Here is a 15,840-nt window from a genome sequence, read left to right as displayed (position 1 = left end):
TTCTTTGCTGCATTTGAAGTCTACAAAATATGATAAAATAATTATTATAGTAACTCAAACTACAGCTGATCTGCACAGAAATATATATTTTAAATGAGTAGCTTATAAATGTAACAATTATATGCTTACTTATAACCAAAACAGTCCCAAAAAACAGTGAGACAATTTATGACTTATGTTAAAAAAATATAGTGGGTAATGCATGATGTCCACTACAGTGGACACATGGTTAATCGTAGTTTTCTACATATTAGACATAACAATTTCTTATTCCAAACAGATAATATCCTTCCCTAGATGTTACTGCATATCATCATATTTTTTTTACCTGTTGGGCTCTTTTAGCATAGAAGGATTGACAGGATATGCCAGCAGTGGTCGGCAGGGGTGACAGTTTGTCTGCCATCTTTGATTCAGAGGAAATTTACTTGCAGTTGCACTAACTGAACACTGAATTGACCTCAATGGAGCATGGCAGCAGAGAGCACTCTAAAGGCTAATATGCAGTTCCACCATAGAAACCAATGCATTAAAGAGATATGTACGTTTTAGTAGCTGTCCACTCCAGTGACCACTATGCATCAGAGGGTTAATTGACCACAATGGCAAGAGTAATTTTTTCAAAATAAACATGAGGTTTTCAAACAGATGACGTACGTACGACGTGCACTTTTTTTGTTGTAGCTATCTGTCTTAACAGCAGCTCCACTCACACTAGGAAGCTGATTAGCAAGGCTGACTCTGTGCTGCAGACGTGATTTGAAGTTAAAGTCTGTAACGGCTCCTCTCTGTCTATTGAGGACACGTTTATCCTGTATTTGCTGCTGCAGTCTCAAAAAACGAACTTAATAGAAGTGCAATAATAAAAAACACAATTTTTAATTTCCCAGGAGACTTCAGGGTATATTTTGCATGTCCTTGGATTTCATATTACATCATTTTTGTCTGAAGTCCATTTAAAACGGGTACAACCCAAACTTTATAGTCAGGAGGCTTTATATTTGCTATTAGCCTCTGTTTCAATGTATTGTATCACAACGGTAGCGTGGCCGAGCGGTCTAAGGCGCTGGATTAAGGCTCCAGTCTCTTCGGGGGCGTGGGTTCGAATCCCACCGCTGCCAGAATATGTTTTTCCCGTTCTATTCGCGAAACAATTTTATCTGAAAACTTAAATTGTCCACAAGTAATACCTAGGTAATACCTAGGGGTAGTTGGTTATGAATGAACAGCGTACTAAAATAATGACACAAGCGGACTCGCTGTGCATTATGGGCGCGGGCTCCTCCCCACGTGTCTGTGTGGAGCAGAGTCAACATGGTATCACAGCAGCAGTAGACTACAGCTGTCTTGAGTTAAACTCCACTTCAGCAGCAGCTCTCCGCACCACGTTCCTGGGCTAGCTACACCCGGATGAGATAGCTAAAGCTGAACGGTGAAGTGTGCAGGTGAGGGAGGAATCTGCTATTCTTACATAAAGAAGAGTTAAAATCAGGCCCGCTGATTGAATCTGTGTTATTTTAACTAAGCACGCCATGCTAAGCTAGCTCACGCTAGGCTACATTTGCTAGCTACCGCCTTGGTAGCTAATATTGTTGCTTGTACGTTTGTTTACAGGAAACAGGATACACAGCACTAAGCTGAAGATGTCTATCTTCTTTATATTGGTGTTGTTTTTACATAGGAATAAAAAAAAAAAAAGCACCCGCTGTGTTGTGTAGGCCCTGTGATAAATGCTCGCAGGGTTTGCTGCTAATGGAGCTAACTTAACCATAAACACTCTATATAGGCAGCCAGTAAATTGGCGTCATACTTTTTTTTTTTTATTAGCTTGACACAGTGTTTGATAGGGTTATGTTTCCACGAGGAGGAGTCTTTTACTGCTGTGTTGCATCATGTGGATTTTACGTGTGTCCGTGAAAGCATCACATGACAGGCGGCACAATCACCATAGGAAGTTGACTACTTTAGCATCTTATGGTTTACTTGTTGAGTTAATTGAAGAGTATCGGCTATTACCAATACTGACACCTCCTGATTGAACTGTGATGTAACTGTGATGTGCAGGATCACTAAGTTCCTGTCATCTGGTGCCTTTGTTGCCTGCCTGGGTGTAGCCACTCCATAACAGTAACAGGAGTGTGCAGCCGGACATTTAGCTCCTGTGACCCAGTTTGTTTTTTATTTTTCCAGGTTGCACCCCCTTCCCCTCTCCCCCAAGATTTGCCCATCTCACCTTCTTGCTCTGATCACATCAACATGGCCAGCGGTGATGATGACGACCCCATTATAGAGGAGGTATGTTTACAGCCTTAAGTGAAAGGATATTACACGTCTCACTGACCTAATAAAGTATGATACAGCATTTTTTCTGCCCTGTGCACCTTTTATTGCTGTTCTGCGTTTATCAGTGTGAACAGCCTCACGGGAAGTAAACAGTTCCCAGGTGTTTTCCATGCATAGTCTCTGTTAGGTGTATTAACAGAATCAGAATCAGAATCAGAAAGGGTTTTATTGCCAAATGTTGAGCAGGTTTACAACATTAGGAAATTGCTGCGGTGCTTCAGTGCAAACATACTGTCATAAAAATATAAAAATAAGAATAAGAATTAAAAGTGCTAAGTGGATAGATATATACATGATATATACATGAGTGCAGGTGGTGATCAGTGCCAAACATGGAATGATGCAGTGAATACAGCGTAGGGTCATGTGTTAGTGGTGGGAACAGTCATACGGTTATTGTTCATGTGTCCGACAGCAGAGGGGAAGAAACTGTTCTTATGGCGAGAGGTTCTGGTGCGAATGGACCGGAGCCTCCTGCCTGAGGGGAGCAGGTCAAACAGACTGTGTCCAGGGTGAGAAGGGTCAGCTGAGATCCGAGCTGCACGCCGCAGTGTCCTGGAGGTGTACAGGTCCTGCAGAGATGGGAGTCTGCAGCCAATCACCTTCTCAGCAGAGCGCACAACACGCTGCAGTCTCTGTTTGTCCCTGATAGTGGCTCCAGCGTACCACACGGTGATGGAGGAGGTGAGGATGGACTCGATGATTGCAGTGTAGAATTGCATCATCGTCCGTGTTGGCAGGTTGAATTTCTTCAGCTGCCTCATGAAGTACATCCTCTGCTGGGCTTTCTTAATGACGGAAGTGATGGTGGGCTCCCACTTCAGGTCCTGGGTGATGGTGGTACCCAGGAAGCGGAACAAGTCCACAGAGGTCCACAGAGTCAGGATGATGGGGGGGAGTGGAGCTGTGTGCTTCCTGAAGTCCACAATAATCTCCACTGTCTTCTGGGCATTCAGCACCAGGTTGTTGTGGCTGCACCAAGACACCAGACGTTCAACCTCCCTCCTGTAGGCAGACTCATCCCCGTCCGAGATGAGTCCGATAACGGTGGTGTCATCTGCAAACTTGATTAGCTTGACAGACTGGTGGGTGGAGGTGCAGCAGTTGGTGTACAGGGAGAAGAGCAGAGGAGAAAGAACACAGCCCTGAGGGGAGCCGGTGCTGATGGTCCGGGAGTCCGAGACATTCTTTCCCAGCCTCACGTGCTGCTTCCTGTCCGTCAGGAAGTCAGTGATCCACCGGCAGATGGGATCAGGCACATTCATCTGGGAAAGCTTGTCTCGGAGATGGTCTGGAAGGATGGTGTTGAAGGCAGAGCTGAAGTCCACAAACAGGATCCTGGCGTAGGTTCCTGGGGAGTCCAGATGCTGCAGGATGAAGTGTAGGGCCATGTTGATGGCGTCGTCTACAGACCTGTTGGCTCTGTATGCAAACTGCATAGGTAATGAAATCACCTGGCAGCAAATATCAGCGTTTATACTCATAGTTGTAGTGTGAATTTTACATATAGTCGTCATTGGCAATTTTTGGCTTTTAATTATTTCTTTGAAGTGATCATTTTCCAGGGTGGAATGATTGTACAGCATACATATTTAATGACTTTAAATATGTACTTTAGTAATTGGTGCTGAAGGTTCTACAGTGCCTTTCAACTTGACAGGGACACAGTTCATTAACTGCTTAGTGATCATGGCTTGACTACTTCTGGCAGCTGATTTTTCAGCAGGAAAAAGATTTGTTTGAACTAAGTGGAGACACGGCTGATTTTAATAATCTATTATTTACTTGGTGGCACGGTGGTTAGTTGTGAGGCACTCCTGCCTCTCAGCAAGAAGGTCATGAGTTCGAATTTAGTATCTTTCTGTGGGTTTTGCATGTTCTCTCAGAGTGCTCGACCCACAGCCCAAAGACACGCTGTCTCTGTCTACATAAACGCACCACAAAGAGGCTACAGGCGTTACATTAAATTATGCGGCTTAACTGCTAACGAAGTCTGAAGACAACTTTAATACTTTGTATTGCAGTGATACCTGCAGCACACAGAGGTGAATCTAAAGAGGGCATGGGGTGTACTAAGCCATATTTATTTAAAGGCTCTCCTAACAAAATGTTTAGAATCAAAGAAAAAAACAGGGCTCGCAAAATTGCTAGCTCGACGTCCCAGTGCTAGCGATTTTTTCCAGTCGGGCTACCAAAATCTATCTCAGCCCTGCCCGTCGGGCTATCATAGGAAGGAAAAATATATGTCAATGCTTTTGCATTCTTTCGAAAATGTAGCTGAGTAATTCTGTCATTGACATCGATGAGCCACTGTCAATATGTGACATTGAAATCACGTTTGAATTTGCGCTTGTTTTATGCTTTCACTTTACTTTGCGATCGCGTGAACGGTGTGTAGAGAGCGACAGCACTGATTGGTGAGTAACGATAATTTGCGCACCAATTCCTCTGACATCGTCTTATCACTCATTAGCTTACTATTCAAACGTGACAAGTGAAATCTCCCGCAGCATGCTTAAACATGTGAGAGGTTGATCGCGCAGAGAATCGCTGAGCGTTATGTGAGTGCGTGTGTAAAAGCAGCAGGATTTACGCCGGTATTTTAGTTCTGCTCAGCCAAATAAGAGAGGTCAGGGTGAAGAAGGGGCAGTCAAAGAAATGCCGACCACAAAACGGAACAGTTATGACAAATCAGACTATGAGGCAAAAAGAAAGCGCAGCTTTTTTGGTTTCATGGACAAAAGAATTTCTGTGGCTGGAATATGACGAGCTAAATAACATGATGTTCTGCCAGGTGTGTTGTGAGTTTCATTCGATTTCTGAGTCGACAGGCAAACTGAATTACTTAAATATTCAAATGCTGCAGCCCTACTTGTCTGTCTCTCTGTGTTAGCCCTGCGACAGACTGGCGACCTGTCCAGGGTGTACCCAACCTCTCACCCTGCTATGACCCTGAGTTCGGGAACTTTGGAGGAAAGTCTGGTTTGGCTGTTGGCTCCTGACGTCAGCCTGTTTGACTTTGATCTATGTTTGTGTTTTTTCTAGATCGACGTGTACCTCGCCAAAAGCCTCGCAGATAAGCTGTATCTTTTCCAGGTGAGCTTTTCCCTTTGTAGTACCCGTGCACTGATGAGCACGACCTCACGAGCCCACATGTGAGCAGTTTCTCTAACTTATCTGGACCGTCTGGGGTGTGATTGATGTTTAATGTTCAAAGAGTCACTAATTGAGTTCACCGCTTTCCCCTGATGCAGTACCCTGTGCGACCAGCCACCATGACCTATGATGATGTCACCCACTTGGCGGCTAAGATCAAACCCAAGCAGCAAAAGGTAATCAGAAACTTGATGTTGATGTATTTTGTGTTTTGTTGAAAATGTGTTTCTGTTTCAGGGGAGATGTGTGAATAGGAGGAAATATTAAAGTATTGGATATCACCAATTTCTCAAGTTAATTGGTTACATCAGGTTAAATTATAAGATAAGATTTTTTGTATTACAAGTTTTCAGAAATGTTGAAAGTCATTAAATCGGGTGTTTGTAGTTGTTTATCATTTATGTACGGCTCCTTATACAGGTGGAGCTGGAAATATCCATGGACACAGTGAGTCCAAACTACTGTCGCAGTAAAGGAGAGCAAATCGCCCTAAATGTGGACGGCACGGGTTATGACGAAACCAACACCTACTCTGCGTATGTTCTTTGATTTATACATTCTTCTTTGATTCAGGTCCTGCTTCTGGTCTGACCAGTTTTTTCCCCCTTTCTAGTAAAATGATGGACAAGCAGACCTTCTCCTCCATCCAGGCCACCACCAACACCTCCAGATACGCAGCTGCTGTGTTTCGCAAAGGTCTGACCTGATTAACGGGTTCAGCAGCCCGTATAGTACATTGTGGCACCATGTTTGTGTTTTGGCTTTGTGACCTCGCACCAAAAGATAAAAACAATCAGCCGTTGAACCACACATATTATGATGAGTCCACTCCAATCAGAGTAGGATTTATGACCTGGTTGTTTTATTGATGGCGTTAACAGGTGAGCTTCACGTCACACCTCTGACTGGAATTCTTCAGATGAGGCCCAGCTTCTCTTACCTGGACAAGGCCGACAACAAAACCAGAGAGAGGGAGGCGGCCAATGAAGGTGTGCCTGCTTTTCTTGTTTTCCAGATTAAATTCTGAGAAGGATTATTTAGTATACACAGTTTATCTTTTGTTTGAAAACCTTAATCGTTTACTCCTAGAAAACCTTGATCTTTCCTGAACTGAGTGATTTTTGTCGTATTCCATGCCTGCTTACAGAACAAAATGACTGTGTGTGTGCATCAGATGTTAGTGAGGATAGTTTCTGCCTGTGCAGCCAGCCTTGGGGAAAACCCCAGAAACTCTTCACTGAGGTTTTACACTTTTCTATTAGGGTACAAGGGAGGCTGCCAAATGTCATCCTTACTGAAGTTAAGAATGAATAAAATGAGTTTGTAGCTCTTCTTTACATTTTTCCAAGTGGCAGTTATAAGAAACTGGGACTGTTGTGGAGGGTTTATTGGTGTGGACCTCCACAACAGTCCCAGTTTTTTAATATTTGCCCCTTGGAGAAATTAATTCCCCATCCCTGCTTTAAAGCATGTTATATGTTTATTTTTAGATGTTTCCTCAAACATCATGGTAGGAGCAGGTATGATTACAGTTATTTGACCAGAGTCTTGTGTGTACAGGTGGAGACTCCTCCCAGGATGAAGCTGAGGAGGAAGCCAAGGCTATTACGGTAAATGCTTAAACACAAACACTTACGGTCAAGCTCAGGCGACCGTGGCTCAGGGGGTTGGGAAGCGTATCTGTAACCGGAAGGTTACTGGGCTGTCTGTCCTGGTCGTTGTGTCCTTGGTAAAGACCAGGGTAAAGACACTTTACCCTACCGCCTACTGGTGTTGGCAGCCTTGCTTCTGTCAGTCTGTCCAGTCTGGCTACAACTGTAGCTTGCCTCCACCAGTGTGTGAATGTGAGAGTGAATGAATAGTGAAAATGCAATCCATTATCATAATTACACTGATTTAAGTTCTCCTGCTCGTGCTCCAGGTGAGGTTTGCTCGTCCCGAGTCGGAGCAGGCCAGACAGAGGAGGATCCAGTCATACGAGTTCCTTCAGAAGAAGCAGGCGGAGGAGCCCTGGGTTCACCTGACCTATCACGGAGTCAAGGTAGAGGGAGTACTCACCATTGGGATGAATTTGTCTCCTTTCATGAGCGCTGACGTTATGAGATTTGTGCTGGTTATGCATCATCATAAAGCAGTTTGTGTTTGCAATATCGAATTCAGGGCGGGCGCTCGGAGCATGAAAGGCAGTACCTGTTCTGTCAGTCAGTGGATGCCTCGGAGAACTCTGAACTGGTCAAAACTCCAAAGTGAGTACAAATAAATAACTTCTTGATACTTGTGCTTTTTTATTATCTGAATTAAATTGGATGTGTAGTTTATTTCTTAGGCACTGATGAGCTGTATGTTGATGCAGTTTTAGTTCTGCTGCTGTTCTGTTCTCCTCTCTCACTCCTCTCTCATTTTCTCAGGGAGTATCTGGCGATGTTGATGCCGCCTCTTGCAGAGGAGAAAGTGTAAGTGTGCCCCTCTCTTCTGGCACGTACATCTGCATGCCAACTCAGTGACAGTCTGTGAATCGTATCATTAACTTGCTTTCCTCTCTGTCAGGGTGAAGCCTGTGGGTCCCAGTAATGTGCTCTCTATGGCCCAGCTCCGCACTCTGCCACTCGGAGAGCAAGTCAAGACTCTGATGAAGAATGGTAGGATAACATGATAAAGAACAGCTTTTTTTTAATTAATTTTTTTACAATGTATTGTTATTATTATTTTTTAACACACATGCAAACATCCATGGCACTCAACATTTCCTGTGCAGTTTTTCTTTGTACCACGTGGGGGCACTAAAGCATAAACGGCAACATCATCATCCTACCATTCATTTCGCTGTCTCTCCTCTCCAGTGAAGGTAATGCCATTTGCTAATTTGATGGGCCTGCTCGCGTCTGGCACAGACTCGACCTCAGTGCTGCGCTGCATCCAACAGGTGGCGCTGCTGGTTCAGGGGAACTGGGTTATCAAGAGGTAAGACCAGGAATCTTTTATCTAACTGAAACGTTAAAATGAACCACAGGTCAAGCAGGTCTTGTCTAATTCCATGTTTTTATATTGAGTGGGAAATGACTGATGTGGGTTTTAAATTTTCCTCCACAGTGATGTTCTGTATCCCAAAAACACCTTCAGTGCTCACAGTGGTGTTCCTGCTGAGGTGCTCTGTCGTGGCAGAGACTTTGTGGTGAGCTTCTCTCAGTTGTTCCTCCTTTAATTAACAGCATAATGCTTGACAGGCACAGTTTAAGTCATCTTTTCATTTCGTAGATGTGGAGGTTCACTCTGGAGCGCTCTGTGATGAGAAAGGAGATTGCATCAATCATCAAAGTAAGGACGAGACCAAAATGAGATGCTTGATTCAATGTTTCTGTTTGTTAGTAACCGAAATGGCTCAGGAGAAGTAGCTGTGCAAAGTTAATTGCTTAGGCTGCGTTTTTTATTTATTTATTTTTAATTAGAGGTTCATTGCACTTTGAATTAGTCCTTTAAGTTGTGTTGCATCCTCGACAATCAGGATGTGGAAGGATGCTGTTGTTGGGTCTTTAATGTCCCTCAGTGTATTGCTTTCTTTTGCATTTGTGACCTGGAAGCTGAAGTTGTTCGGTACATTCAGGTAAAGAGAGCTAACACCTTCCTCCTTCTTCCTTCAGCTTCCCCCAGAAGACGTGAAAGAGTTCCTGGAACATGTGGCAGCTCCTCGGGCAAACCGGGGCTGGGAGTTCCTGTTGCCTACTGATGTAGACTTTATTAAGAAACACCCAGATGTTGCCCACAGGCAGAACATGTTGTGGCTTGGCATCCAGAGCAAGTAAGCGACACGTTGAAAGGGCAGCACATCAGTAGTTTAGCACTATTAAATGTTTTTGCTGCAGTGGAATAATCTGGCTTGTTTATTTTCCCGAAGGCTGGAAAAGGTGTTTAATTTCTCTAAAGAAGACTTTGTGCCAAAGAAGTCCGCTCAGCCTGGTTTGTACTGAGTTACATTTTGTCAAACACCCCTGAAATGATATCGGTATACTCTGCGGAGCTTATTCAAGTGATCTATGCGGTGTTTTCTAGATCCTGTCCACATCAGCGGGCAACAGCGTCTGAAGATGGCTCAGGAGCGAGTGCAAGAAAACCAGTCGACTCTGCAGAAGGACCTGGAGGACAGACGCGCAGGAAGCAGCATCCACATCAAACAGGAGCCCGTCAGCAACAGTGAAGACGAGCCAATGGACACATCCTGCTCCTCCTCAATCCCCAACGGTTCTCTCAATGGTTACCCCAGTGCCACCTCCCCCGACTTTGATCACACCAACGGAGGGAGTCCCGCCAACACGGCGTCCCCGGAGCTGCAGGACTTTGTGATAAAGACTTTCCGGAAGCATTTTGTGATCACGTTGAATGAGCTGAAGAGGCTGTTTAACCTCCACGTGGCGTCCATACCGGTCGGCCGGAGCGTCTTCCACTCCATCTCAGATCACATGCTACAGGACGCCATACTGCTCAGCCAACAGTGCAAACAGATAATGGTGCCTGTGAGTCTTTTTTGTATGTCGTTTATTGGAATGAAATGCACAAAATTATCACAGAAATGTTTTGGCTGTTGCTGTGCAAGAGTAGAAATGGCTAATCCGAACATCTGGAGTCTGGTTTAGTGGACTTTTATCTAAACATCTACGTAATAACTTCTAACCATCCATCATCTTCCTCTTAAACACAGTTTGGTTGTGCTGGAGGCAGACTAAGCAGGATATCCCACACATCCTTCTCCCCATCAGTGCTTCGCAGCTCCTCCTAGAGGATCCCGAGGCATTCTCAGGCCACATGATATACACTCAACAAAAATATAAACGCAACACCTTTGTTACTGCTCCCATTCCCCATTGGATGGACGTAGAGACCTAAAATTCATTCCAGATACACAATATAACCATCCCTCCCAAACAGTGGTCACAAATCAGTCCAAATGTGTGGTAGTGGGCACATCTGCTATATTGAGATAATCCATCCCACCTCACAGGTGTGCCACATCAGGATGCTGATCTGACATCATGAGTAGTGCACAGGTGTACCTCAGACTGCCCACAACAAAAGGCCACCCTGGAATGTGCAGTTTTGTCTCACAGCAAAATGCCACAGATGCCACAAGCAATGAGGGAGCGTGCAATTGGCATGCTGACAGCAGGAATGTCAACCAGATCTGTCGCCCGTGCATTGAATGTTCATTTCTCAACCATAAGCCGTCTCCACAGGCGTTTCAGAGAATATGGCAGCACATCCAACCGGCCTCACAACCGCAGACCTCGTGTAACCACACCAGCCCAGGACCTCCACATCCAGCAGGTTCACCTCCAAGATCGTCTGAGACCAGCCACCCAGACAGCTGCTGGAACAATTGGTTTGCACAACCAAACAATTTCTGCACAAACTGTCAGAAACCGTCTCAGGGATGCTCAACTGCATGCCCGTCGTCCTCATCGGGGTCTTGACCTGACTCCAGCTCGTCGCCGTAACAGACTTGTGTGGGCAAATGCTCACATTCGATGGCGTCTGGCACGTTGGAGAGGTGTGCGCTTCACGGATGAATCATGGTTCACATTGTTCAGGGCAGATGGCAGCTGAGAATGTCCCAGTTCTTGCATGGCCAGCATACTCACCGGACATGTCACCCATTGAGCATGTTCGGGATGTGCTTGACCGGCGTATACGACAGCGTGTACCAGTTCCCACGAATATCCAACAACCTCGCACAGCCATTGAAGTGGAGTGGACCAACATTCCACAGGCCACAATTGACAATCTGATAGACTCCATGCGACGATGTGTTGCACTGCATGAGGCAAATGGTGGTCACACCAGATACTGACCGGTTCTGGGTCCCCAGACCCCCAATAGCGCAAAAAACTGCACATTCCAGGGTGGCCTTTTGTTGTGGGCAGTCTGAGGTACACCTGTGCACTACTCATGATGTCAGATCAGCATCCTGATGTGGCACACCTGTGAGGTGGGATGGATTATCTCAATATAGCAGATGTGCCCACTACCACACATTTGGACTGATTTGTGACCACTGTTTGGGAGGGATGGTTATATTGTGTATCTGGAATGAATTTTAGGTCTCTACGTCCATCCCATGGGGAATGGGAGCAGTAACAAAGGTGTTGCGTTTATATTTTTGTTGAGTGTATAAGAGAGGCAGTTTTCTTGCAAAGTGCAATTGCAGAATAGTGCCACTAGATGGCGCCTCCCTCATTTTTGTTTTTGAGCTACTATAAAGAGGTTTTTTTCTTTATTATTATTTTTAGGTGTTTGGGTCTTTAGTAGTTAGTGCAGTGAAGAGGAGACAGGACAGCGGAGCGAGCGAGTAGGAGAACATGCTGTAAAGGGCCTCGGGCCTGACTTGAGCCCGACCACTGAATTTAGTCTTTCAGCATATGATCAATCTGTGAGGAACATCAGCACCGCAGAGAGAAGTTTATATAAACTCAGCAAACAACATGTGACTGAACCATGCTGCTAAAATGGTTTTTAATGGGACATTTGGCTATTAACTAGAGACTTTGTTTAAAGCTGCAACAATCTGTAAACCAGTGTCTAGCTACAGTTGAACTCATCTCGTCTCACCTATTGTTGACCCACAGAGAATCTAGACTTAGACTCTGAGGGTGATGACAACATTTTCAGGGGTTTATGAGCAGCAAGAGTAGTTTTGAGTAATCTGGGCCAAGACTTTGTTTCTTTAAAAATGCAGATAAGAATAAGAAACAAAGAGTAGTTAGAGCAGTTAGTAGCAGATGTTTTTATGATGCTATTTGGCAATTGCAGCTCTTCCTTTGCCCTCCACACAAAGTGCTCACTTGCATACAACCAAAGCCTGATCCAACATGATTCGTTAGTACTCTGCAAAGAAACCAGGAAGTGTTGCCCCTTTGGCTACATATTCATCATATTCAAATTAGTTTGTTTAAATATGTCAAAGAGTGATGTGAGAATTTTCAAAGTTCAAACCAAAATGATGAGGAAAAACAACACTGTTTCATAACATGATACTCAGATCATGGCTGAAACATAGACTGTACACACAGATGGACACAGCCACCCGCTGGTCTCTGCAGTTTGCACTTTGAAGCTTCTGTATTTGTGTTTTGCTAGTTTGTGAAGCCAGACTCAGGTGATCATTAGAGGAACTGTTGTTTCATTTTTCAGCTACAGAGTGTAGCACTCCACACAGTCCAGATAATCTCAGAAGACTCCGTCTGAGCAGGCAGTTGAGCTAAGAGCAGGTTTAAGGATCAAATCCTCCTGCCTAACATTTCTGTTTCCCTCTAACTTCAGTTTCCTGCTCAGACCAAAGCAGCCCCAGATGAACAAAAGGTGTTTGGCTTGTGGGAGACCGGAGAGGACTTCGACAAGGTAAACACTCACAGCAATCGCTGAACTTCACAAGAATTTAAAAAAATAATTTATTATTATTATTTTTTAATGAATCAGTGATGTTTCAGTGTGGGCCACGATTGCGTCTGACTGCAACACTAAAGTAAGATGCAGTTCTGTGAAGTGTTTTCTTCGATTTCTGACATAGACTTGCTTTGGTCAATCAGTGTGTGGCATTGCTAATTTATTTAAAACGCTAGTGCAGAATTAAAAAGGGACCAATAAATATCATATAGCCACTACTTAGTTAGCTCAGCACAGCATTTGGAAACAAGGAGAAATAAAACAAGCCACTGAATTTAGCCGATTACATCAAACAAGTTGTGCTTTTATGCGTTGTTACATGTGAAAGCATTTCTTTTGCCAGGAGTTACAAAAACAAGCTGCTACTGACCCAGTCTTGCAATTTATCCATATTTCCTAATGTGCTGATTTAGTGATATTAAGATTTAACTACAAACTGTACATAAAAGATGGGTGAAGCCACTGTGTCACCCATTGGTTTGTAAAATCCTGTTTTGGGGATCAGTTTTAGCATTTTGGCCACCGTATCTTGTTTATTTTCTGCCATCCCCATCTTGGCTCACGTACTCATGTCTTGTCAGTCACAAGTGATTAGCTAATCCCAAGGATAAGCCTCCTCTCTGAGACATAATATGACCAAAATTTCCCAAAGTGAACCATATTTTTCTTTTATGCAAGATGACCTCAGATGAGTGACTGAGCCTATTAAACTAAAAACATGATTACATGGGGCAGAGGGGCGTTTTCCTTGAAATTTGTATAGGACTGGAAGTCAGTGCCCATTAGAAGGAATGAAGGTTTAAGGCACTTCTGTGCAGTTTCACACTTAAGACCCAGAAGCTCTGTATGTCTTTTATACCACCAGTGCGCCCAAGCAACCCTCTGATGTATTTACCACCTTGTTATATGTTGGTAGTCTGCTCACTTCAGGTGTTTCAGCTGCAGTCTGCAGAGTTGAATTCATACTTCTGTGTGGTTTTGTTCTCCCTGCAGCACCGCCGGCTGCTCTATGATGTGTTCACCAAGAACTACCGGGTCAGGAGGAACATAATCCAGGCCAGACTGGCTCAGGAGCTTGGAGACGTGTCTAAAGCTGACATCGACCGGCTGCTTAATGTGAGCCCAGTTCTGAGTCTCAACGTCTGCCTTTCAACCAGATGTTGTCCACTGATCTAACCTGTTGTCTGGTTTTCAGGAGTGCTGCAGCAGCCACGCAGGGATGTGGTACCTAAAGGGAACAATACAGTCCTGACCCCGGGAGCCTCCCCCCATGCAGTCACCCCCAGCCAATCATATCCACTCTCAGGTGTCCCGCAGGAGGGCAGTGGAAAGATGAGAGCCAATCACAGCAGCTCGCCCCGCTCTGAGAGTGGGCGACTAGAGGACAAAGCTGTGCTCAGAACAAGAAGCTTTTCTCATTTCAGCTGAAGCATTTCTGATCTTCGTGTGAGCGCCCCGACTCAGTGGGAGGACTGAAGCTCCCCACGTACTCTGACAGCTCGAAAGCCTGAGAGGGAGGAAAAAAATGAAGAACTAGAAAGATGAATATTTGCGGTTTATTGGTAGTTTTTTTTTTTTGTTTGTTTGTTTGTTTGTTTTATTGCATTTATGACCTGAAATCTGATTATTCTTTAGCTAAACCTTTTCCACATCAGTTTGCTGTTTACAATTGAAAGCAGCTGTGGCTCAGAGTGCTTTCACTTCACCCCTCCTTGGAAATTTCCTCGGAGAAAAAACACATTTTACTTTATTTTTTTCACCAACAAGGCAAATGTTGTTTAAGGCCTTTTAGGCACCAAAATTCTCCCTTAGTTTTTACACTTTCACCAATCTGACTTTAAGGAGTATCAGCTGAGTTTGATATTTTTATTTATTGCATAAAAGAGGAAGGTGGGTTTAAAGGGTTCAATGCTTAGATAAAATATGGCTGAATACTGTAAGAAAAAAAACAAACCAAGCTAAAGTATTAATGAACTGAAATCTCTGATGACTTTGGCAATCGTGGACCTGAAAGCGGCTTCTTCAAATATGGTTTCCTACATTTCTGTTATTCAGTCACAAGTACTGATTTCTAAACTTTTTAATGAATGTCGAGGTTTTTGTTGGCTGAATGTAGAGTTTCAGATTTTCCTTTCTTTGAGAGGAACTTTGAGTGACCGATTTCTTGATGAGAACCAATAAAGATGTGATTTGGAATAAAATGTAGATCTGTCTCTGTGCAAACACCAGTCCAGCACACAAACACTGGACCTTCCTAAGTGGCGATGCGGCTGATACGCCCATGTTATCGCCACGTGCTGCTATCTTGAGCCTCCATCTAAAGTGCCTCTGCCTCACAAGGCATTCAGGACAAACTCCAACCCTTCATATGAGGTAACGCTTTGATTTCCAACACATTGCATTTGTGGACATATGAGCTGAAATTCAGGCCAAATCTGATTTCCTCCATCATCAAATATTCCAAGTAATATTTTTTTTATTGGTTTGTTATTTTGCTCAATAAACACTTTAAATGTTTGATGCCTTTTGTCATTATTGCTGTAGTTTTTTGTGAAATGTGGAACAGGCATTGCTGTATATGGATTTCTTCTAGGTACCAAATCACTCCTGGTGCAGTGTCGTGAAAATCCAAAGAGCATTTGATTTTTTCTTTTTCTTTTTTACAACAGTAAGTCTTTAAAGGAGGCAGTTTTTGGTCATTTCTAGCTCCATTTACTATCCCTCAAAACTCTTCCAAAATATGCAGAAGCTCATGTTTTTTTTCTTTATTATGACCAGCAGGATAATAAAATAGTGTTTTTTATAGTTTCCAAAAACAATCACTGAGGTACATACTGTCTCCCACACCTGTCACTTTGACCTTGCTGAGGTCCAGTGTGGGTGCCACGCCCACGTTGAAAGGGCTCTTGG

General features: G+C 44.0%; 1 protein-coding gene and 1 non-coding gene across 2 annotated transcripts; both read left to right on the top strand.

Annotated features, from left to right (window-relative positions):
* Nucleotides 1-1,039: 1,039 nt before the first annotated feature.
* trnal-aag (transfer RNA leucine (anticodon AAG)) lies at nt 1,040-1,121 on the top strand. The gene has a single exon. It is a non-coding gene; the product is annotated as a tRNA-Leu (tRNA).
* A 164-nt stretch (nt 1,122-1,285) lies between these two features.
* On the top strand, nt 1,286-15,447 carry polr3e (polymerase (RNA) III (DNA directed) polypeptide E). The gene is made up of 21 exons (XM_085285003.1): nt 1,286-1,445; nt 2,191-2,295; nt 5,389-5,439; nt 5,598-5,675; nt 5,920-6,035; nt 6,113-6,195; nt 6,381-6,488; nt 7,060-7,109; nt 7,421-7,540; nt 7,660-7,745; nt 7,908-7,952; nt 8,047-8,138; nt 8,340-8,460; nt 8,590-8,671; nt 8,755-8,814; nt 9,138-9,295; nt 9,392-9,453; nt 9,547-10,007; nt 12,808-12,885; nt 13,924-14,046; nt 14,126-15,447. The coding sequence occupies exons 2-21, from the start codon at nt 2,257-2,259 to the stop codon at nt 14,180-14,182; spliced, it is 2,070 nt and encodes a 689-aa protein (XP_085141129.1). The 5' UTR covers nt 1,286-1,445; nt 2,191-2,256; the 3' UTR covers nt 14,183-15,447.
* Nucleotides 15,448-15,840: the final 393 nt, after the last annotated feature.

This window comes from Mchenga conophoros, linkage group LG8 (genome assembly GCF_057382185.1).
Source record: "Mchenga conophoros isolate Kocher_MC1m ecotype Shallow Benthic linkage group LG8, M_conophoros_male_GT1.1, whole genome shotgun sequence".
In the NCBI taxonomy this organism is placed as follows: Eukaryota; Metazoa; Chordata; class Actinopteri; order Cichliformes; family Cichlidae; genus Mchenga; species Mchenga conophoros.
This window is presented reverse-complemented; position numbering and strand designations above follow the sequence as displayed.